Raw genomic sequence first — 25208 nt, 5'->3', positions numbered from 1 at the left:
TACATAAATTTAAGTTTTCAATTATTTCTGAGCAGTTTCTCGACTTCTTGTCTATTTTTGGCTTAAAAACTGAGTGATCTGCTGAAGAAGATCATGTGATGTGATTGAAAGCTCCAGAACAGCTACTAATTTTCCCTGTGGTGAGTCTCTTTACCCAACTGCTGTTTCAAACAATGAACAAATATCCATTTTTCGTCAACATCATTGATATTAATTATCTTAGCATCATTATAATAACAAGTAATAATCAATAAGTGTTTGTTGTTTTATTGATTAAAACTGGTCAATGTATTGCTCTAAAGCCTTTAAAATGTAATTGTATGAATAGTTTTGACAAAGTCTGTTATTACCACAAACATCCAGTAGAGGTCACCCCTGCAAATATAGTGGACGGGAAGATTCTGTGATTGACCGATGAATGGCAGATAAATTATCATTGATACAAGAATATTCTGCATATGTAGTGTTTATTTTAGAGTCTGTCACATAATATCTGAAGTGAAACAGCAGCAAGGAGAAGGCAAGAAAATTAAAAAGATGGTTGGGTTTTACTGTTATTAGTTTAGATAATCCAGTTGAGGAAAGATGGAAGCTTATCGAATGTTATAATTTGTTTTTTGATTCCTTATTTTAATAGTATATAAGAATATAATTAACAAGACTGCTTGAGTGGGTATAAAAATAGTGGGTTTTTTTTTTTTGGATATTGCTTTATCGTTTCTTTATTATTATGTCTTTGCACAAAGTTGAGCTGCACCCAATGCATTAAGAATTTCATCATGCAAAAATATGATTAAGTTAATGATGAAACCTTTAGTGAGAAATATAAAAGTCATTATTTAAGAGAGGATTTTTCTTTTGGTATTTATTGGTCTGTATGTTAGAATGTAAAGAATTGGAGAACAGGGTGAAAAGGTCATTTCTCATCTCACTGTGAGTTCAGTTGTGACCGTGGGACATTTTAGGGCCATTACAGCTTAAAGCAGAATTTATGGGGTTTGGACCAAACACATCATGTCCTTGTAGCAGTAAACTGACATCAGGACATCTTAATGGGGGAAGTCAGTAAAGACTGAATACCTGTACATTTTATAAGGTGTTACTGGTGTAAAAATACTTGCTCACTCCACACTTTGCAAATCACAAACTACGCAACATTTGCAGGTGTCAGCAGTTTAATATAAGCAGACTTCACTGTTGTATTTACAAATGTAAACAGACCTACAGAAGCAAATTGAATTTAATGGTACATTTGATAAAATTCTGTATAATATAATGTCCTTGTATAGTTTTGATTCATTATGAGTTTGTATTTTTGTCCTTCCTTTAATCTATGTTGGTCTGTATTTGGTAAAGATGGGCTTCCACAGACATAGTGCTGCAGTGAAACCAGGACCATGTCTAAACCTGTTGTCCAGACTAACAAATCGGTGTGAAACCAGCCCGGCAGAGACGATGTCCTTGCGGGACTCACATCCTTCAATTCCCCCCCCCCCCCAAGGAAGCAAAGAGAGCAGACTGAGACACGCAATGAGAGGAAATAATAGTGTTTGAGATGTAGGCGGCAGAACAACTACCCCAGAAATAACAATAAGTTGACATTTGATGTGATGGTATAGAGGATTGTGGGAGAGGATACACGTGATTAATTCCGGTGAAGTGGTGTGGTTTGTGTCGGCGAGGAGTCGAGGAGGGAGACGGAGAAGGAGTGTGTTCCTGTCAGGTAAGATCGTGTTTATTGGAGGAGACGCTCCGTCGCGGTGTCTCTAGGGGGGAATAAAATGCTATTTCTGACGGACGGGGCTTTTCTCGGAAACAAACTGACAAAGTGTTTGGGCAGCGCTTCGTGTTTTTGTTTACAATGGCGTCGACCGCCGCGCCTGATTAATGACTTCAGTCAGTTAAAGCGCACGTTAGCGCGTGGATTACGATTTCATAAGAGTCATATCATCGCATTGATATTAAGGAAGCAGACAGGTGGAGAGATGATCACCTGTAGATTCCCTACAGCGACACAAATGAGACCGTAGTGAAGCAGCTGATTGGCTGTGTGTGTTCAGGTATAGATAAAGGACAAAGGATGAGGAAGGAAACAGTTGGTGGTTTGAGAAAAATCTTTTGTTTTTCTTTTAAACAGAACCAATTCACTTTGTCATGATTTAAAAATCCGTTTAAAACCTAAACATGCAATATAAACATCTTCATGTATGAACACACTCCTATATTTCAGATTTTTTTGGAAACATGTTTGTTCTCTTTCCACAAATGGAGTTTTGTACTCTAACTATTTAATCTTGACAAATAACCTTTCATGCTGTGTATTGTCTTCACTGGTTGGTTCATCAGTCGGTTTTATGCCAAGAAATAGTTCCAGTGTGAACTTTCAGCAAGTCTCCATTAAAACAAGGAGATGTCATTTTTACATTTCTTTTCTTCCAGATACAATATGGTGTGTTTATCAGGGAGATGTAGAGCTGTTGCGTAGACGTTACTTTGTACAAGTGGTTGTTGCTATTAAGATTATTCAGTCTTTAAAAAGGCCTGTACCTGATGAATTTAGATGCTGAATATTTTTGTTCATTTTCTATGAACACTTTATTCTAATGTTTTTTTCTGCCCCAGATAGATTTTTTTTGTGTGTTAATCAGATGATTAGCATAGCATAGCTTAGCATAAATACTGAGAAGAGGGGAACCTGTGGACAGACAACCAGACTGACTCCAGACTCCAGGAAGTTAATCATCTACAACAGTGAAGTGTCGCTTATACACTTAATGTTTTTGTATGGATTAAACAACCAAGATATTACATGCTAGTGAGCTTTAGAGGTGCTGTGTGGTGGAGTTTGTTACCTTGGCGATGGCCAGGCTAACTTTTTCTTCCTGTTTTCAGTCTTTATGCTAAGCTAAGCTAAGCTAAGCTAAGAGCTGACATGAGGGTGGTATCATTCTTCTCATTTAATTCTTGCCAAAAAAGCGAATAAGCTGATATGCTGTGCACTAACAAATGGTTTTTTATTTTTTTTAAAAAAAGACAATTTGTGGTTTTAGGGGGAGTTTGGTTGTGTGGCTATGAAGAACAATCAATCCACCCAGTACTTCTATGCAGTGTCTCAGCTGGTTGCCTAGCAACTTAATTTATTTAGTGCATTTACAGTCAGGTTACAGTCAGTAAGCTGATTTCTTCAACGTCATGCGAACGACAAACGTGGCTTCTACAATCGGGGTAGGGAATTATATCAACCTTGTGTCTGCAAGAGAAAGTGTATTTCTTGGCCCTGTTTATGCGTTACCAGGTTTCTTATAGACTTTTTACTGTGTATGCCTGAAAGTGTGGCTGAAACAACAGCGCAGTAGAATGAAAGCGTAGATCATGTTGTGACACATCAGTGTATTCCAAGTTTAATTGAATCTAAAATTGCACTTAAATGGAAACCGACACAACGTAGCCTCTAGAAGTCTGAATAAGTCGTTTGCCACCGCGGAGCGTTTGTCTGTTTAAGTTCAGACACATTTGTGCTGTAAGAGCCAGGAGCACTACCACAGTTAGAATGACTCCTGTAATATGAATGATATTTCCACATTAGATTGCCTTGGTGAGAATTATATAGAAAGTGTGTATGTTTTGTCTGATTTCCTGCTTAAACAAGTCTCTCCAATGACCTGGTTTCTTTAGTGAACATGACTTCAAGAAGTCACTGTGCCTAACTATATAAATTAAATTTAGTTGATTTCACTTTTGCATAGACGGCATGTCAGTGTCAGTAAAGACGCTGCGACTGGCTTTGGTTGCTGCATCATTGACTTTACAGGCTACATGCCAGGCTCAGAGGGCTTTGTAAATACCACAAGTAATGACAAGAATGTAGACAACTTCAGTGCTTGGTGCCACTTCTCCTCATTACTGTCATCAGTGACTTGCCAAAACACACATCTCTTCATTTTCTGTTCATTTTCAGTTTTGGCACTTGTCAGCTGACAGCAGTGCAAGCGTACAACATGTGTCATCCTCCTTTAAGAAGGTAAGTCTTGCTCTGAGACTGGCTAAACCATAGAGGTAAAATGTTGCACATGTGAAATATAAGCTTATCAGAAAATCAGCTGGCTGCTCTTTTTGACTTTCTGAGTCACCAAGCTCTCATATTGTAGATGATTAGCACAGCAGTGGGGTTTTTTTTTCCTGCTCAGTTCAAAGTGTTAAATCACAATCTCAGTTATAATCTGTGACAAATTCATCTTGGTGCAGCTGATGTTTGATTAGTCATTGACTTCAAATAAGTGCGGAGCAGTGTGCCCCCTCATCATCATGTTAACAGCCTCAGAGACTTCTGACAGTCATCATTTGGATTCGTTTAAGGCTTTTTTCAGTTGTCCAATATACATATATACATATATGTATGTGTGTGTGTATATATATATATATATATATATATATATATATATATATATATTATAGAAGTGTCAGGCTTTTATCACATCCCCTCAATTTATACCCATGTGATTCATGTACAGTACAGTCTGTGCTGTGCCACAGTACTTATAGATATGTCATGTTGTTGCCTGCACACTGGAATAGAGACAAAAAGTACTTATATATATATATATATATATATATATATATATAAATAATGGTATCCTGTGGATGTATTGTGCATTGCCTTAAAATGCAGCACATGGTGGATATTGCTCAGCTGATGTTAGTGTGGAGGAAAAATGTGGACAGCGGGTTGACGGCTTGTCAAACCAACAAACTACATAATTACTGGATGTCTTTGTAAGGAATTTTAGCTAACACGTTTTTTTAGATTTCATATCGACAGCAGCTTTCTGAAGTCACAGTTTTATTCACATTAGTTGCCCAGTGCCACAGTGGGATAAATGTGGCTCAGTGACCTTTTCATCTGGTGGAAAAACCTTAGCAGTGACATCACTTTGTAGTAGTAAGAGAGAATTGTGAGAAGCATTTTAAAAGGATGCTGTATGTAAAAAAAAAAAAAAAAAGTGTGCAAATAGACTTAGTAAGTTTTAACAAAGACTGCAACTAATGATTAAATTAAAAATTTAAAATACTCTTTTTGATGACTTAGTCTATAATATACTGTAAAATAGAAAAAAAATCTCATTACAACTTCCCACAGTCCAAGATGACATTTTAAAATTTCTTTTCTCCAACATAAATTTGCTGGAACCACAGAATGTTTGACATGTTTGCTTGATAAATGATTAACTTAGTGATCAGTCTGTTTCAAGTACTTCTTTGTTGATCAGTTAATTGACTAATTAAGTGAGAATTAATTAAAGTTTAATTCAACAGCTTAAAGTATCTTTATACCGGCCCCACACTGGAAGGTAACTGGGCAGATTTTGGGTCAGATTCACCACCTCCGGACAATCAAAGGGGCGTTCTCGAATTCCAGGCTGGTCTGAATCACTTATCTTCCCAAATGATCCTGTAGTGTGAGGGATTTACTGACTGTTTGCAAATGGTTCGCAGTCTTCCCCAAATCAAATCACGTTGTGAAAGAACAGCGATGGATCATGAATATTGAGCAGAAACTGGCAACTGCCAATGAGAGCAAGCTGACCGAATGTTGCGTTGTGACCCCCCCCCACCCCCCCTCCAGTGTGCACCAAGCCATATGTGGATAGATCACCTGAAACTAAAGCTGGAGGTGAGCATTGCCCTGTGACTGAACCTTGACCCCAGGTAACCCCTCCCACCTGTCAACTGTGGAATCGCTTACAGCCACATGAGTCCTCCCTCTCTCCACTCTCTTTCTGTCTCTCTCTCTCTCTCTCTCTCTCTGCTCTGCTCTCCTGGGCATGTCTTTACATGCCGAGAAACACCAGGAGAGGGAGGAGACAAAAAAAAAACAAAAAAAAAAAACAAGAAAAACCGGAGAGCATGAGAGACAGAGAGACAGTATGGTAGAGGGGGGTGTGAGGTATTAACAGAGGGTTGGAAAGAGCTCAGGGCGTGAGAAAGGAGAAGAGAATTTCATGGTAAAGCTGCAGTTGGGTACCGATGCTTAAAATCGTAAGAGTGGACAGACAGTGAGAGAGGAGGGAAGACTGTAGCTGTAATTGGAAGACGGAGGATGACTCGGGCAGGGGAGGGGTGAGATACAGTGTCATTATATTTATGAAAAGCAGGCTGTCATTTCCTCTCTTTACTCATTCCTTCTCCCTCTTTTTTTTTTTTTTTTTTTTTTTTTTTGACAGAACAGCTCCACGATCTCCATGAGAGGCATGATGATGAGCGGTGGTAACCATGGCTTTTGGGTTTCAAACCCAGCAACAAAAAGATCAAGATCGATGGAGGAAACGATGAGGCGGACCATTAGCTGACTTGACCTTCCTCTGACTCTTCTTCCTCTCAGCATTACACCTCAAGACCTGCAGGGGAAGGACAGCAACTGATAATAATCACCTGATGCAACACTTGCAGGAACTGCCGGTGTGAAAAAATACCCAGGCATTGCCCAGAGCTGTCACCAACGGGAGCTGCCGCCAGCTGCAGCTCAACCTCAAAGTTACCTTAAAGGAGCATGGGACGTGGAGTTCAGAGCAGTGAGTTGTCCCCTGGATGTCAGACCACCAGGAGCAAATGAGTAGCAGTGGATTTGGCAGCAGTTCCAGCTTGCTCCAGGGCCGGCGTTTCTACTGCCGGGAATGGGCCCTGAGCAAGCTGCGGCACTGCCTGGACGCCCGTTCTGTGCCAGGACAACCGCCAGGGCTGCTGGTGATGGGGGGTCCTGGTGCTGGGAAGACTGCCCTGTGCACTGAGATGGTGTGGCCCACCTCGAAGGCAGGGGTGGCAGTTGGGCTCGCATCCCGCTGCCTGGCCTCCCACTTCTGCCACAGGGAGGACCAGAGGAGTACGGTGCCGTGGAGGTTTGTCCTGGGCCTGGTGGAGCAGCTGAGGGCCTCCCCTCTCCTCTCTCCTGGGTACAAAGAGATCCTCAAAAGCCCGACTGTATCCCCTGCTCTGGAGCCTCTCACCTGTCAGAGAGACCCTGACGACACCTTCAGGAGGTTTGTATCACATTATTTCAAAATTTTCCTCAGAAAATTCTCAGAGTTAGGATGTCATGGCACAATTTTTTTGATGTGACAGTCGCACGCTTGATCTGAAGAGGGGGGAACTTTTTATTGAGCCCAGATTGAAGGGAAATTTCAAGGTTGTCAAATGAGAGGGGGCGGAAAGTTGCCGAAAGGTAACAAGCATGGAGCCCATCCAGACGCTCTGCGTGTGTGTGCATGTTGGAGAGCGTGGCTCATTCCCAGCTCAGCCCAGCAAAATTTATGTGTGGTATCACTGTAAAGGAAGAAATTGTTGATGAAAGTAGGAGCAGTTGAACAAAATTACATGTCAGCAGGCAAAAAAAAAGTGGTTTATCAGACTCAAACATCAGTGAAAACAACTTGGTGAAAACCTGCAACACATGTTTGTTGTGTAAAAGGTCAGTTTCAACATGCGGTTGTTGTCACCAAAAAACATCTGTCGTATAATTATTAAAATAGGTATCTGATCTGATCCAAGTTTGATTTGACATCACAGACACATTGATGATCTCAATGTGAAATCTATTAATTGCTCAGTTGACTACAGTTGTAACTACAGCTGCAACTGATGATCATTTCCATGACAGATTTAGATTTAGACATGTTAAATCTATGAGACACCAGAAAAGAGTGAAAACTGCCCATCACTATCTCATATTGATTGGTTTTTAAGACCAGTTGTCTAAAAGAGTAACAAGTGTAAAAGTCTTAGTGTAAAACATGCAATAATTGGTTTTGTTTTGTATTATTTATAGTTTACATGGCACTGCTAATGCGGACAACATCAAGATGTAAAACAGTGACAACAATGATACAGTTCCACCTTAAGTTGATAAGTAATGATAGTGAATTATCGGCCCTGGCTGCAACACTGCAATAAAACATCCGTTTACAGAATAAAAAAACTTCCCCACTCTGAATAGAAAGAGTGACAAACACAGTTGTGGGAAAAAGATCCATGAAAGTTTTAAAGCTGCTCCCATTATATTTCCTAAATAGAGGTGATTCTCTGCGGGTGTAAAAGTAAAAAGTAGCTCAGAGCTTGTAAATGTAAAATCATGTGGCAAAGAGAAGTCAGCACAGTCGCAGGAAAAAGACGACAGTAACCATTCTTCCTCGTCGTATATTTATTCCTCTTCTCATAATGCGACCCATTCACAGCACACACAATGGGCCTCCAGTGTGAATGAATGCTACTGTGTTATTTACGACACAACATCCTTTCAGAGAGGGAGAAAAAAAGAACAAAGAGGTAAAAAAAAAAAATGCCTCCAGTACCCTGGTGACCATCTCAGCACCAGTCAGCGAGGTCACTCTCCTCTCTAGGACTTTTTTCACTCCCTCCTGGTGTGTTTACTCTGCGATGAGTCTGAGCCCTTTTACACTCCCCCTGTGTTTGCTCTCCTCTGGTGTGAAGTACCGAGCTGGATTCCACATTCCCCTCAGACTGGCTCGCGGCCAGCGGCTGTTTGTGTTTGGAGCTCATGTGAGAGAAAGTGGCTGCGGGCGAAACGCTGGCATGTGAGACCATGTGAGAACGGCCGTCGACAAACTGATGAAACATGGGCTTGAATTGGCAGTGAAAGTGCATGCATGGGATGTATGTGTGGAACCAGCTGGTAGCTCAGTGTAGTCAGCAAGTCAGTCACTCTTTACTGAGCTTTGATGTGCTGCTGCTCCCGCTGCCTGGAACCTCCTGCAATTAGATTGAAAGCTAAAAAAAAAAAAGGTCTATGTGTCTGATTTACTGATTTAAATGTGTTATTGTTCAATACTTTTCTGCCACTTTCACACCTTTAGTTTGGTTCTCTTGATTTGGAAAAAAAAATCTCATTGTTGCTGTTAAATTCTGCTCCATTTCATGCTCACACTGCCGTATCACAAACCACAGACTGTAAATAAAGATGAACGTCGCCTTCATGATGTCACCCATAGGTTTCTGAAGGTCAGAGTGGGCTGCTCCGCTGTCACCGTCTTGGCAGCACCTGACTCTGCCTGACTAATCCAAAAATGGGCAAAGAGGTGGGACGTTAGCTGAAATTAGCTGAGGTCACACCTAGCATACAGCTAGCGGACTGTGACGCGACACACCTGCATAAAACTAAAAATTTAAGGGGAATAGTTGTTGTGTGGTTGCCAAACTTTACTCACTTTTTAAATGAGGAACTGCTAAAACATGGGGAGGAGAACACAGTACAACATGCTGCTTCTAAGTTTGCGACACATGAGGAAAAATCCTTGCACTCACATGCTGACATGCATGCACAGATGATACCATGCATACCAAACAATCTGCTCTATTTATATACGCACATACTATGCAGTGTATTTATAATTACACTCTTTATACAGATGGTTTGTTTGACAGTTCACAGATAGCAGATGGATGAAATGGTAGTTAGCGTTTGAATTTATGCTAATGTCGCCGCGTATATTATCCTGCAGTTGACCCCTTTTCTTTCTTGGAAAATAGTTTTCAGTTTGCTTTTGAGTGAGAGAACGGGACCAAAGTAACCACACTCACCGTCTCCAGATCTGGATCTTACTCTAGGGTCATCAGAGAACATCACCTGAGGCCTCAGAAAAGCCACTGAAGAGATCTAAGTAATATGACTGCAGAGAGGCAGCCTCCAAGTTATTACCAAGTCCAGTTAAAGCTGAGGGTCAAAGGTCAAAGTGTGAGCTGAAAGAACCTGAAAACCACGAGCAGGGTTTAAAGGTTTGTTATCCTCCCTCCTTTGCTCTGGCTTTAATCAGATGACTAAATCACACGGATGTTTGATAAGCTTTTTGTAACCCAGACGCAGCTGTCACCCAGGGCACGGTTTCATTTTGCTTTTAATTGCAGGATACGCTCAATGCTGGATAAAAGTCAGGGCTACAAGAGATGAATCACACACATTAAGGCTTGGTGTGTAAATAAAAGATAAAGACAATGTGAAACTATGACTAAAGACATTTTATAGGTGTGATCATTACTTTTCCTTATCTATGTTTGTCTTATACATGAGGTAGGGGGAAAAAAATCATCATAACATAATAAAAATTAAGATTCCTTCATGATATATAACATTAAGCTTCAGGGAAAAAGATCAGATGCGTTATTTCACAAAGCAAAAGCCACATTACAGAGTCTCAGTAATATTTAGGTTATCTACTAACGGAAGTATCATGAGTTGAGATATGTTAGGATGTGGGTGGTTGGCTTATCACCTCTGCTGAATAGCTTCCTGTGGTAAACCCTGAACTAACTGATGCAGCATCTCCTAATAAGTGACACTAGGTAAAATGTCCATTATTTGAGGGCAAATGTATTAATAAAGTGACAGTTTAATAGAGGTGCAACCGGTTAATTTATGCGTTTCAGAACATGGTTTGATGCATCATTTACCAAAGTCTCATCACTGAGAATGACTAATTTCCGCTCTCTTTGCATATGTTAATCCTGAGGCCGATATTTTCCTGGTGACCTCAACACTTTCAGTTAATGACTCTGCTGCTTATTGAGCCTCACATGCCTCTGTTTGGTTGATTGGCCAAGCTTCTTTATCAGCCAGAGTAATGTGAAATTTTCATGCATTTCTGGCGTAACGCCTCTGTTTGCAGCTTGGATGACCTCTTCCCAGTGTTTTATAAACAGTTTCCTGTTTCCTTCCTGGTGGCAGCATGTTTTGCTTTCACAGCGTTGGAGACACGATTCGATTCGATTTGCTGTGGCTGGGTTATTTTGAAGCTGAAAAGATGCATATTTCTTCTCTTTAAACCTGGCTTAAAGAAAACCTAAAGGTGACTGGACCTGCTGGTCGTTCTTAAACATAGACATTAACACTAATAACAGCACACACACACACAAACACACCCTGTTGACTTGAGTTAAGCCTCTGTGTGACCCATTTATAACAGACTGCTGTCACAGGTTAATCACTGTTTGTCACCTTTAAAATAAGACCCCTGTCGGCATTTGTAGTTCTGTACAAATCTTTGCAAAGAAGAACATAAAATTAAACCGGACCTATAAATATATCTATTAAACTTGTTGCTGACTTTCTTTAATTAAATGTGATTTCTTTTGAGGGGATTAAGTGTCCGTCTTTGTTAGGACAGGCAGAACATAGGTTTCAATAATCACTAGGATTACTATGCAGCTACCATAACATTATAGTTAGAAAACAAAGTTGTTGTTTTTTTTCTCTTTGACTTGGCTTATTTTTACTGCAGGCACAGTAGCCATCTGGAGCATGAACTTTGTTCTTAAATGCCCTGGCTTCCCTCATACAACTTTCACTTTCATTATTAAGTTTTCATTCTCCAGCAGCTCTGTGCCTCATGGTGACTGCACGACTTCATTCTCCTCACATAAACTTGCCTCAGGTCTTAAGTCTGGATTTTGGAATAAGACATCAGAGCCCCCAAAAAACCTTTGCTGTCTCTGTCTGTATTATACACTATTTAAATGTTTAAACTGTTGCTGAAAGCAACAGTGACGGCAACGATAATAAAACAATACATTGCATGAAAACTTAAAGCTCAGGCATGTGAGGAGGTTTGACGGTCAGGAAATTAATTCAGTCTGTGGAAGGACCGCAACAGCAGAGATACAGTACATACAAGTGTGCATGGGTATTTTATGAGTGTGAGTGTTTATAACCTGTGTACACCTATTAGCCCGCGTGTGTGTGCAAGCGTGCCCAGGGTGGAGCAGGAAATTTCAGGTTCCACTAACCTGAGTCACCTTCAGATCACAGCAGGGTGTGGGTGCTGACTGTGCTCTTTAAAGGACACTTACACTGTGATTTAGGTTTTTGCCCAATTGTTTTACAGTTTTACAATGTGTTGCAGTGTTTAATGACAGTAGAGGATGCAGCGTTTTCTCAAAGTTAAAGGTTTAAGGTAAATGCTGTCTTATTAGTAAAGTGCTGTGGGTAAATAAGAGTTTATATTTCTAAGGATCAGAAAGGAGGATTTTGCTCAGTTTAATGTTTGATTTTAATGTTCCAACAACTAGAGAATAGGGAATTTGATTCATCTCGATCTTGATGAAAATCCTTTTGAGAAAAGACATCACGTTGTTTTTGTTTACTGTTTTGAAACTGACTGTGAATCTAAAAGCCTGAGAGCTGAGGTGAGATTGTTTCTAAAATGTGTGAAATGAAAAACAAAATAATAATAATAAAAAAAAACCTCAATAAAACATTTCCGCACTGGAACTGGAATTGCCTCAAGTCATGGCAAAATAGCTGCCTGCATATTGATGCAAGTGATTTCATTTAATGTCACTGACTTAATATGCAAAAGGTTTGACCTAGTGTGTTTATCTGTGATGTTATTACACTGCAGTTTATATGAAAGAAAATGCTCATGCTGTTACTGTTGCTTTCAACTCCCACATCCGCCCACGACTCCTGCAGTTTTTACACTGCTGTCTCTTCCTTTGTGTGTCTGTCTCTCTTTCTCTCTTAGAGCAGTGTTGGGACCCCTGTTAGACCTTCCTCCTCCTGCCCAGACTCTGTTTGTGGTGGTGGACTCCCTGGATGTAGGGCATGGGGTGGGTGCAGGAAGTAGGAAGAGCGACTCCATCGCAGAGCTCCTGGCCGCCAACCAACACCTGCTGCCTGGCTGGCTGCTGCTCGTCTGCTCCGTCCGCCGTAACAACAAGGCTGTGTGCAAGATGTTCTCAGGTACGATGAAAGAGGAACTTGTCAAAGAGATTTTATGAATTTGAACCTTTATGAGTCTAGACATTAAAAATAAATCACAGCAGTCATGAGGGTCAGGGAGGGAAAGTATTTTATAAGTCACAGTTTTAGTTTTTCAGCAAGTCAAGTTTGACGAATACTGACATTTTTACCAAAATGTTTGTCTTAAAGTCTTAATAATGTGTATATTTTTAAATCCTGTGATAATATGCAACATTACAATGATAGCACACAGTAGAACACGTGAAAGCACTTAGCAACACCTAAGATCCTTTTTGTGGATCAAGCATCTAATGATGAAATCATTATTACTGGCGACCTTAGCATTATGCATTAACAATACTTCAAGTGGCTGTGCAAGTGCTGAATAAGAAATAAAAGAATCTGCTGTGTCTTGGCTACAGTTTTGATCTTGTGTGCAGACTCAAAGTCTGAATTTGAAGTGGCCCTAATAAGACGGAAAATCTCAGCCAAGATTTTTTATGTAACTATAGCAGAAGGGTTCTTTTGACTGTAACTCTTGTTAAAAGTTGGCACTAGCTTGAGTGCTCTGGTTAGCTGTTCCAGCTTCATTTTACTAACAAATTACAAATGAAGGAGGGAAGTGTTGTTTTGTAGCAGTAGAACCTGATGACCAACTTATACAGCACAGTTGGGCTGCAGCTAACAATTATTTTGTTGAAGTGATTAATCTTCTGAATGTTCTTTTTTTTTTTATTTGTCTATAAAATGTCTTTCTCCAATCAACACAGCAAACCCCAGAGGCATTAAATGACTATCATACATGACACAGAAAGGCATTAAATCCCCACATTAGAGAAGCTGTAAGAAGCAAATGTTTGGCTCTATCTATACATACATCTATCTGTATAAAAATAGGTGTGCCCAAAACAACACTGGTGTCAATACAGGTATAGAGAGGTAAAGAATGGGCAGGTCAGGTGAGGCAGCCTGATGATTATCAGTGGGATACACAGGGATAGAAGAACCAAAATAACATAACTTGCCCTGGTATAACTCCACCACCTCTTTCTGTGTTGTAGGTTTTCGTAAGCTTTGTCTGGATGATCTGCGGAAGCCGCCGCCAGTCCACGACGTGCAGCAATACATCCTCTGCCGGCTGGATGAAGAAGCATCACTTCGCCGTCAGCTCACCCCCGACACAGCTGACATGCTGAATTTACTGCACATCAAGAGCGGCGGCTGCTTTCTCTTCCTCGAGCGTGTGCTGGACGGTGTGGCAGCCGCGCTGGTGGGTCTGAGGGAGATCCGGGACATCCCCGGGACTCTCAATGGCCTCTACCTGTGGCTGTGCCAGAGACTGTTCCCCCGGGGGCTCTTCATGTACATCAGGCCTCTGCTTAATGTGCTCTTAGCTGCCCCGAGGCCCCTCACCCCCCAGCAGCTATTCACAGCAGCCTGGACTCATGACACTTCGCTCAGCCTCCAGGACTTTCAGAACAAACTCCGAACCCTCTCTCCTCTCCTGATCGATGGCCCTGGGGGCACCAAACTACTTTTTCATGCCAGCTTTGCTGAGTGGCTGACGGATGTCAAGTATTGCACACAGAAGTACCTGTGTAGCAGAACAGGTGGACACAGCATGCTCGCCATGGCTTTGACTCTGCAAGGACCCCACTTGGACATTGAGGGCACTTGCCAGCTAGCCACACATTTAGTTTGCTCCGGTCACCATAAAGATAACCCTTCATTATTGGCTCTATGGATGCTGTGGGCCGGTGTGCCTGCTCTAACTCCCAGCTGCAGCCGCGCCCTCTCCACCTCCTTAAGTCAGCCTCCTGTTCTGGTCAGTCAGGAAGTTCTTCAGCTCTTAATGAGGACTGGGCTTGTCCCTGCAGCCTGTTTTTCAGATGAAGACCCAAGTGTTGGAGTGCATTGTATAGGTGAAGAGGGAACTAATTTAAGACCGGCATTTGAAAGGGAGTTGTCTGTAAAGAAGCTGCTAGACAGCGGGGTATCTGCAAACCAGCTACATTCTACAGACGGACAGACCTTGCTTGCCAGTGCAGCCCATGAGGGTTCTGCAAATGTAGTTCAACTTCTCCTGACACACGGATCGGATCCACTGATCAGTGATCATCAGGGTCAAACGCCACTGTCTTTGGCCTCCAGGCAGGGTCATGTCAAAGTGCTGTCTGTGCTCCTGGAATGGGCCAAAAGCCGGGAGCCAGAAACTGCAGCTCAGATGATGGAGCATGTTGACAGTGAGGGCTGGACATCACTGCGCTCTGCTGCTTGGGGAGGACACAGCGAGGCTGTTCGGCGTCTCCTGGATGCAGGAGCAGATGTGGATGGATGCGACGGCGAGGGCCGGACTGCTCTCAGAGCCGCTGCGTGGGGTGGTCATGAGGAAATTGTTCTGACGCTACTGGACTATGGGGCTCAGGTTGACAAAGCTGACAGCAAGGGCCGCACGCCGCTTATTGCTGCTGCCTACATGGGACACCATGAAGCTGTGGAGATATTGCTAGACCGCAATGCAGAGGTTAACTTGGCGGATGGAGATGGGCGCACTGCTTTGTCAGTCACTGCCCTCTGTGTCCCTACAGCAGCAGGGGTCAAAGGTTATGGTGAGGTAGCAAGTCTGTTACTGGAGCGCGGAGCTGATCCAGGACACAGAGACCACGATGGCATGACACCACTGCTTCTTGCAGCATATGAAGGCCATGACGAGGTAGTCGAACTTCTGCTAGAAGCTGGTGCTGATGTGGATGAGACCGCCGGCCCAGATGGCAACGTCCCTGCTGCAGCGGCCGTTACCCCCTTACTGGCAGCTGCAGCAATGGGCCACATGAAGACGGTATCTCGTCTGCTCTTCTGGGGAGCAGCTGTGGATGCCATTGATTGTGAAGGCAGGACGGCACTCTGCCTGGCAGCAGCAAGAGGCAGCACCGAGGTTGTCCGTGCCCTGCTGGACCGAGGACTGGACGAGAACCACAAGGATGACCTTGGCTGGACTCCACTGCATGCTGCTGCTTGTGAAGGCCATCGGGCTGTTTGTGCTGCTCTCACAGAGAGAGGGAGCATGGCACGTGTCGGAGAGATGGACATTGAAGGACGCACCCCTCTTATACTGGCTGCCCAGGAAGGTCACTGGAGCACTGTCAGGCTGTTGTTGGACAGACGTTCTCCCATTGACCACAGGGCCTACGATGGACATTCTGCCTTGAGTGCCACCATCCTGGAGGGCCATGCTGAGGTGACAGAGCTGCTCATGAGGCGAGGGGCTGATACTGACGTACGGGATGCAGAAGGAAGACCTCTGCTCTACCTCCTGGTGTTGGAGGGTCAACTTGAGATGGCTACTCTGCTAATAGAGAAAGGAGGGGTGCCCCTAGAGTCCCGAGACTCTGAGGGCCGTACAGCACTTCATGTGGCTTCCTGGCAGGGTTGTATTGAGATGGTAGACCTACTTTTAAAGCATGGAGCAAACCCCAATGCACAAGATACAGAAGGTAGACCACCAATGCATTCAGTGGCTTGGACAGGACATGCTGAAGTAGGACATCGTCTCCTACAGGCCAGCGGTATCAACATAGACCTTGCTTGCCACCAGGGGGCAACATCTCTGAGCATCGCTGCCCAAGAGGGACATGCTAACATTGTGGCAATGCTTCTGGAAAGAGGCGCAAATCCTGATCATATGGATAAATATGGCCGCAGTCCAGTCAAAGTGGCTGGGAAACACAGGCACTTTAACATCGTCAGGCTCCTGGAGAGCTATGGAGCCAAGCCATACCTAGGCCCGTTGCCAAACTCTAGTGCTATCTCCCCCGCAAAACTCAACAAGATCCGCTCCTCAGACATCTCAGAGAGTAACGGAGGTGACGTAGCAGCTGCTACCTCTTCCTCTTCGGTATCTTCTCCTGGCTCCACGGCAGAACGATTCCACTCCATGCAGAGCTCCCAGACCTCATCTACCTGCCACTCACTGGCCACGGTGCAGACAGTGCCAGCTGACAGTCTCAGCTTCATCCAGCAGATCCAACAACACTCACTGCCCCGCAGTCGTAGCCGTCCCTCCACGCTCCCTCCACCGGGGAGCTCAGGCATGGGCAGCCCCCAGGGAAGCTTCCAGCGGCATCCCAAAGGCAGCCCCCCTCCCACTGTTTGCACTGTCACTGCTATGGTGCACAACTGCGAACCGCGTCAGAAAGGCTTGTCACCTGGACTTGAATGTCACGACAAAATGAAGCAACAAAATTCACACTTAATAAAAGCAGACAGGACTACTTACGCTGGTGGTAAATGGCACTCAGTCATGGCTTCCCTCGGAATAATGCCAGGGCAAGACAGTCCTGCAGTAGGTGTTAAAAACAGAGAGAGCCCTCCTCTGGGCTACCCATATAGACTACAGAGCCCACTTCAAGGGGAAGCTTGGGATTCTCTACCCCAGAAAAACATTTTGTCACCTGCTTGCTACAGTTTTACCCCAGTCCCACACTGTAGTGCCTTGCAAGAGGACGTTATGGTTGCAATGTCGACCACAGACCCGCAGCTTAATCTGAAACAGGCCATCAAACTGCAGTTTGAAGGTCCCACCAGTGCAGCCTTATACAAGAGAGAGACACCCCTGTGACTCTTGCTCAAGTAAGAGACTTAAGTTAGCTATTGCTACACCTACACCCAAACTTTTTTCTTTTCTGAAATGACTAGTTCATTGACAGTAAATACTGTTGAGTTGAGTCGTTTATGAAGCAAATATTGTCCAGCATCTCAAATGTGGCGATTTTCTGCTTTTCTTTGTTTTATATAATATTTAATTAAAATGTATGGTTTTAGTAGTTTAGTTGTTTGGAAAAAAATAATTGACAGATCAATTTGATAATGAAAATAATCATTACTCACAGCCCCTGTGTGAGTATTTACATGTTATTTTGTGATATCACAACAACCAAAATAGTTGTCTCTGGTGACATACATTCATCCTGTTGACTGAAATCTGTCTCTTAATGACAACTTCTTTGTTTTAGGTGGAGTTGGACATTTTTGCAGTTCAAGGAGAAGGCGCTTTTCACCGTGTACAAAGACTTTCTGGGTTCAGATGAGAGAGGAAGTGATGTCGTTCTCCACCCGCTTTTAGAAACCCAGAGGAAAAACAAACTGAAAGACATCCAAGCTTCATACCTCTCCGATGCCTGTCTTGTGTGTTGAGCCGGGCTCTCACAGACAAAATCACACTATAATCACTCATTTAATAACAAACTGGACCTTATTTTCCCATTGAATTCAGTTCCACAAAACTTTTTTATTGACTTTATTTGGCGCCAATAGGACTGAGTCTGGATTCACACATAGGATAACAAGACTTTTTTTTAGCTCTACAGTGAATAACACTCAGTATTATGGAGTGAAAGTGTTTAGGTTGGGTTATGTTTTAAATTATTTTTTGCTGGTAAACAACCTTGTTTAAGAGCTTTAAGCTTGTGGCCTTGATCTCTATTGAAGCCTTTTATATTTACTATAAACTGGCCTACACCCCCCATAGGTCTGTTGCTGACAACCAAACCAACAGTTTGCATAAAAGCAAGCCTACCAAAGCCTGACCCAGTATGAGATTTATGAGACAAACTACAAAGGACAGCCAAGTTTACTGAACCAGTTTGGCTTGTTCACTGTGTGTCTGTGAACAAGCAGGAAGGAACATTAAAATCTGACCATTAAAAACCCAGGGTGGACGTGGGGGTGATGGATCGAAACTTGTATGTGGCCTAAAGAAGTGTGTAGTTCTTTTATCATTTTTTTTCATTGGATTCATATTTAATTACATTCATTAATTAAAATAGCAAATTGTCCACCTCTGCTCTGTCTGCTTGTTTGTGTGGTTATATTTCATGCACTTATGCACTATGACTAAATGTCAGGGATGGCTTCTGATGTGGAAGCATCATGCAGAGATGAAAGTCTAGCAGCCCTCTGATGGTGGCCACCTGGGATTATAGAACCAGGCGCTTAAGGGCTGTTTTGAAACGGAAGAAAGGAGGGCTCTGCACAGAGATCCAATAGTGATTTGTTCTCCATTTTTGTGTTATGTTGTATCTGTGAAACTTTTTAGATATTTGGACATTGGGAATTACATTTCTGAAGTGTAATTCCCATGTGCACTGTGATGATGGATACATGTGTTAAACATGTGAATGTTTTGGCTTCAATATTTAATGGACCTAAATGTGCAGAGCCATTCTTTCTTCATATTTGATGGTTCTGACCTTGCACCTTTAGCATTATGTTCTCGCTGATGTTAGACACATAACTCCGTTACTTGAATCTACAGCACAGTTAATGATGTACACGAGTTTATACAATCAGATGTACGTATGACATGACTTGATAAGTTAGCTTGGACCAAGCAGGTTAAACCTCTTCTGTCACCACCTACTTACTGTGATGACTTGTGTAGTGTTTCAATACAGAGAGCCAAGCCTTCACTATTTGTAGCCTCTAGCTATACTCTGTACCACTAGTAATTCAATGCATTTCCTCGTAGGGGGTGTTTTTCATCTGTTTTTTTGGAAGAATGTTTCTGGGCTCCTTTTATTCAAAGCTAAATGTGCATCTACTAAATTGCTGGGCAGTAAAATGAATACCTCTTCATTTTAACTCACATTTATTTTGTTACTATTCAGCTGCCGTTCCCCTGGAGTCTTAGCAATTGGTTCATGTTAGCTGTTGTTGAATGCCAAGAAAATGTTTCTATCACATAGAATATGAATACAAACCTCCACAGAAATGTAATGTTTTTTTTTGGGGAGGACTGGCAAAACAACTGTTCTATGAGAAAGCTAAATGTAGTGGAACAAAGCTAAGACAGATGTTGTGTGGGACTTGGACTCTCTATAGCCAAACACACAATGCTGTGTTGTCACTGACATACATTTCTGTTACCGTTGTCAGACAAATGCACAAATGAGTGTTCACAGAGGCTTGGAGGCTGAATGTTGCTGTTTGTTAAACTGAATTCTTGACCATATCTGTGAAGATTGACAGCCATGCATCAATGTTTAAAAAAAAAAAAAAAAACTTTTCCCACTCCACGTATTTGAAGAGCATTTTGAAAATCTCTGTTCTCAGCGGTGGAAAATGTCAGCTATGTGGCACGATGTGGAATATGTGCTTTGAAATCATACACATTAGTGAAGACATTCTGCATTCAGAAGAGTGTAGTGTACTTTATTTTAGATCCATAGTCAGCACTGTCGTCAGGGTGACCAACAACAAAGAGATACCACTGCACACATGCTGTTTACTCATTGACCACTTTATAAGGAATGCCATGCTAATACTATACCGCAATTATTTGTGGCATGGATTCCGCAAGATGTCGGAAATTTTCACAAAAATTTCTGCAGATTTGTCAGCTGCACATTCATGCTGCAAAGCTCCTGTTCTACCCACATCCCAAAGGTGTTCTACTGGATTCACATCTGGTGACTGGCCCCTGAAGTACAATGAACTCATTGTCATGTCCATGAAAGGCTGTGGCATGCAAACATTGATTGATTGGTATTAAGATACCAAAGTGAGCCGAGAAAAACCTGCACCATTACACCACCAGCAGCAGCCTGGACTGTAAACGCAAGGCAGGTTGGGTCCATGGATTCATGCTGTTGATGCCAAATTCTGACCCTACCATCTGCATGCCTCAGCAAAAATCCAGATTCATCACACCAGACTACGTTTTCCCAGTCTTCAACCAGTTTTGTTGAGCCTGGATCTGCAGGATTTTATGCCTTGCACACAGCTGCATTAATAAGCAGGTGAATAGGTGTTCCTAATAAAGTGCTCGGTTAGTGTATGTTTGTATACGCAGCCAAATCATGCTACCAAGTAGCGCTGACAGCTGTTACTGTAGCCGTTGAAAGGCAGTAGCTTTCAACGGCTCTGCCTGTCCATAATCTCCCTGAAAGAGACATGAGTCTACACGCTGTCTTTAACTTAAAGCACACTAAGTACAAAAGCAAACTTGTTTTGGAAATGTGTAATATTTGTGAAAATGGTCAAATGCTGTGCTTTGAAGACAAGAATCCGAAGGTAACAACCAGGTGCGCAGTGACCCCGACACAGTTAAAATACAGTAATATTCTTTATTTGCTTGACATTATGAGACTCAGACTATGAGCTTGTTATACTGTAAAGAGGCACTTTACTCTGTGCATAATCTAGTATTTATGTTGGTTTGTCGTGCGTAGGAGCCCAGTCATTTTCATAATTCTTCCTCCATAGCAAGTGTGAATTAACGCAACATCAATGAATACAATGAGCACGATATTAAAGCGTTAATCTTATATTTCTAAATTTAAGCAAGGCTTTTTTCCCTTACAGATCAGTTTAAAGTTAATTTGATAAGTGTATTTACTTTGGTTTGAATATTAGGCAGCTTGTGAGAGCGTTAAGGGTGCTCCTCTTTGTTGGTAATATTTTTCAACTTATTCTGAAGGAGTGCTGCAACATTGCAATGTTTTTTAATGATTCATATGTATGATTATAATATTGTTTTATTGATTATTATTGGTTATTTATTGATTAATATATTATAATATATTTTAATATTAATATATATTAAACAATTGTTTATTGAAAAAGATTGGACAGATTGTCTGGAAGCGACTGTCTACTGTAAATAGAATTCGGCAAATAAAAGGGGGAAGAAAAGGCTGGTGAAATGGAGAAAGGGGCTTACAGCTTAGTTTACAGTAGAACAGGAAAACTGAATGACAGATTGAACAGCTGCCTAGGAAACAAGGCGGCTCGCTGACTGGAGAACAATGGAGAGACAGGATAGGAAAGAGCTGATGGGAAACAGGTGGGCCTGCTGAGATGGAAACAGGAAGATTCTCTGCAGAGAAGGAAATGCAGTTCACAGTGATCACAGTGAAGAGACAAACATTAAGACTGGGGTCAACTGTAGGTCCAGGAAGCAATTCCAGGGTTGGTTTCAAAGGTACCATTAGTATCTAGCACCTCCATCTAGTGGACAAAGCAGGAACATACAACAATTCTCTGCATGTCCCCCAAAGTTTTCCACCCAAACTCTACATTTTTTTGTTTAACTGAGTTTTGACTTGACTCTTGAGAGAAATCAGAGGTTGCATATAACAATGATGTTTTGTATAACAAGCTAAATCTGAAGCTAATGTTCACTTACATAAATTCACTCAGGTGAGTTGGTTGACACATTGCTGTAAAAGTAAAGTTAGCATGCTGCTTAATATTCAAAATTTCATATGTGTTTTTAATTTTACTATCTTACACAATGAGACTATCCAGATGCTGCAGAAGCTTTACACTGCCTATGTTTTATCAGTATGGAGGTACATTTGTCTCAATATTATTTATGTGAACACATTCACAATCCCTGTGTAAATGTGTCACCTGTAAATATAAAACACCTTCAACAAATACAAAAATTGAATTTGTTAGATTACAAAAATATGTATAAACCAGATATGAAAATACACAAACAAATTCAACCACATAAAAGGTTTTTATGCCATAGTTAACTATGTCATTTTTTGACATTGGTGTGCCTCACTATACTATGAGTATACCATACTATACGTTGGTATACTATGATGTTTTTTTAAGTTTTTATGCCTTATTGTACTATGACGTTTTTTGACATTTTATGCCATACTATACTATGACATTTTGGATATTTTAGTGCCTTACTATACTATGACTTTTTTTTTTTTTACATTTTTATGCCTTATTATACTATGACATTTTTATGCCTTATTATACTATGACATTTTTATGCCTTAATAAACTATGGCGTTTTTATGCCTTATTATAGTATTACGTTTTTTTACATTTTATGCCTTATTATACTGTGATGTTTTTTGACATTTTACGCCATACTATACTATTGTGTTTTTATGCCTTATTATACTGTGACATTTTTTGACATTTTTATGCCATACTATACTATGGCGTTTTTATTCCTTATTATACTTTGACGTTTTTTGAAATTTTTATGCCTTATTATACTATGGTGTTTTTATGCCTTATTATAGTATTACGTTTTTTGACATTTTACGCCATACTATACTATGACGTTTTTATGCCTTATTATAATATGACGTTTTTTGACATTTTTATGCCTTACTATTCTATGACGTTTTTAGACGTTTTTATGCCTTATTATAGTGTTACGTTTTTTGACATTTTATGCCTTACTATACTATGGTGTTTTTATGCCTTATTATAATATGAAGTGTTATGACATTTTTTTTGACATTTTTATGCCTTATTATACTGTGACATTTTTTTACATTATTATGCCATACTATACTATGGGGTTTTTATGCCTTACAATACTATGACGTTTTTAAGGCCTTACTACACTATGGCGTTTTCATGCCTTATTATAATTTGACGTTTTTTGATATTTTTATTTCTTACTATTCTATGACATTTTTTGACATTTTTATGCCTTATTATACTGTGACGTTTTTATGCCTTAATACACTATGGTGTTTTTATGCCTTATTATAATGTTACGTTTTTTGACATTTTACGCCATACTATACTATGGCGTTTTTAAGGCCTTATTATACTATGACATTTTTTGACATTTTATGCCATACTATACTATGGCGTTTTTATTCCTTATTATAGTATTACGTTTTTTGACATTTTATGGCATACTATACTATGAGGCAGTGCAGTGGTTAACGCTGTCGCCTCACAGCCAAAAGGTTCCGGGTTCGAGTCCCGGCTCAGCCATTGTGGTGCTCGTGGGTTCTTTCTGGGTACTCCAGGTACTGTGACATTTTTATGCTATGGTGTTTTTATGCCTTATTATAGTATTACGTTTTTTGACATTTTACGCCTTACTATACTATGACGTTTTTATGCCTTATTATAATATGACTAGTTATGACATTTTTTTTGACATTTTTATGCCTTACTATACTGTGGTGTTTTTATGCCTTATTATACTTTGACGTTTTTTGACATTTTACGCCATACTATACTATGACGTTTTTATGCCTTATTATAAAATGACGTTTTTTTACATTTTTATGCCTTATTATACTATGACATGTTTTGACATTTTATGGCGTACTATACTATTAGGCTGCACGGTGGAGCAGTGGTTAGCGCTGTCGCCTCACAGCCAAACGTTCCGGGTTCGAGTCCCGGCTCGGCCATGACGTTTTTAGACATTTTTATGCCTTATTATACTGTGACGTTTTTTGACATTTTATGCCTTATTATACTATGACGTTTTTTGACATTTTTATGCCTTACTATACTATGACATTTTTATGCCTTAATACACTATTGTGTTTTTATGCCTTATTATAGTATTACGTTTTTTGACATTTTACGCCTTACTATACTATGACGTTTTTATGCCTTATTACAATATGACGTGTTATGACATTTTTTTTTACATTTTTATGCCTTATTATACTGTGACATTTTTTGACATTTTTATGCCATACTATACTATGGCGTTTTTATGCCTTATTATATTATGACGTTTTTTGACATTTTATGCCATACTATACTATGGCGTTTTTATGCCTTATTATACTTTGACATTTTTTGACATTTTTATGCCTTACTATACTATGACATTTTTATGCCTTATTATACTATGGTGGTTTTATGCCTTATTATACTATGACGGTTTTGACATTTTTATGGCTTATTATACTATGACGTTTTTTGACATTTTTATGCCTTATTATACTATGGTATTTTTATGTCTTGTTATAGTATTAAGTTTTTAGACATTTTACGCCATACTATACTATGACGTTTTTTGGCATTTTTATGCCTTATTATACTATGACGTTTTTTGACATTTTTATGCCTTACTATTCTATGATGTTTTTAGACATTTTTATGCCTTATTATACTGTGACATTTTTGGACATTTTATGCCATACTATACTATGGTGGTTTTATGCCTTATTATACTATGACGGTTTTTTACGTTTTTATGCCTTATTATACTATGACGTTTTTTGACATTTTTATGCCTTATTATACTATGGTGTTTTTATGCCTTGTTATAGTATTACGTTTTTTGACATTTTACGCCATACTATACTCTGACTTTTTTATGCCTTATTATACTATGACATTCTTTGAAATTTTTATGCCTTATTATACTATGACGTTTTTTGACATTTTTATGCCTTATTATACTATGACGTTTTTTGGCATTTTTATGCCTTATTATTCTATGACATTTTTAGACATTTTTATGCCTTATTATACTGTGACATTTTTTGACATTTTATGCCATACTATACTATGACATTTTTTGACATTTTATGCCATACTATACTATGGTGGTTTTATGCCTTATTATACTATGACGGTTTTTGACATTTTATTCCTTATTATACTATGACGTTTTTTGACATTTTTATGCCTTATTATACTGTGACATTTTTTGACATTTTTATGC

General features: G+C 40.6%; 1 protein-coding gene across 5 annotated transcripts; it reads left to right on the top strand.

The window, feature by feature from the left end:
* Nucleotides 1–1545: 1545 nt before the first annotated feature.
* ankrd50l (ankyrin repeat domain 50-like) lies at nt 1546–18576 on the top strand. Of its 5 annotated transcripts, none has more exons than XM_087173514.1 (6): nt 1546–1723; nt 3959–4021; nt 6227–7034; nt 12525–12742; nt 13804–17371; nt 17755–18576. In XM_087173514.1, the coding sequence occupies exons 3-5, from the start codon at nt 6586–6588 to the stop codon at nt 17358–17360; spliced, it is 4224 nt and encodes a 1407-aa protein (XP_087029640.1). In that variant the 5' UTR covers nt 1546–1723; nt 3959–4021; nt 6227–6585; the 3' UTR covers nt 17361–17371; nt 17755–18576. The 5 variants fall into 5 exon arrangements, with proteins under 5 accessions (XP_087029640.1, XP_087029639.1, XP_023260246.1 ...); XM_087173513.1 differs by having other exon boundaries at nt 6222–7034; XM_023404478.2 differs by lacking the exon at nt 3959–4021 and having other exon boundaries at nt 6222–7034.
* Nucleotides 18577–25208: the final 6632 nt, after the last annotated feature.

The sequence above is a fragment of the Seriola lalandi genome, unplaced genomic scaffold, assembly GCF_002814215.2.
Source record: "Seriola lalandi dorsalis isolate HSWRI2012SDOR001 ecotype SW California unplaced genomic scaffold, Sedor1 jcf7180002054245, whole genome shotgun sequence".
NCBI classification, from domain to species: Eukaryota; Metazoa; Chordata; class Actinopteri; order Carangiformes; family Carangidae; genus Seriola; species Seriola lalandi.
The sequence above is the reverse complement of the archived record's forward strand: the minus strand, read 5'-3'. Positions and strand labels throughout refer to the sequence as shown.

Excerpts from the sequence above, each read along its gene's own strand:
- ankrd50l (XM_023404478.2), top strand. The coding sequence starts at position 6,586 with ATGTCAGACCACCAGGAGCAAATGAGTAGCAGTGGATTTGGCAGCAGT. Across the intron at positions 7,035-12,524 it reads CCTGACGACACCTTCAGGAG|AGCAGTGTTGGGACCCCTGT; the intron begins GTTTGTATCACA and ends TTTCTCTCTTAG. Across the intron at positions 12,743-13,803 it reads TGTGTGCAAGATGTTCTCAG|GTTTTCGTAAGCTTTGTCTG; the intron begins GTACGATGAAAG and ends TCTGTGTTGTAG.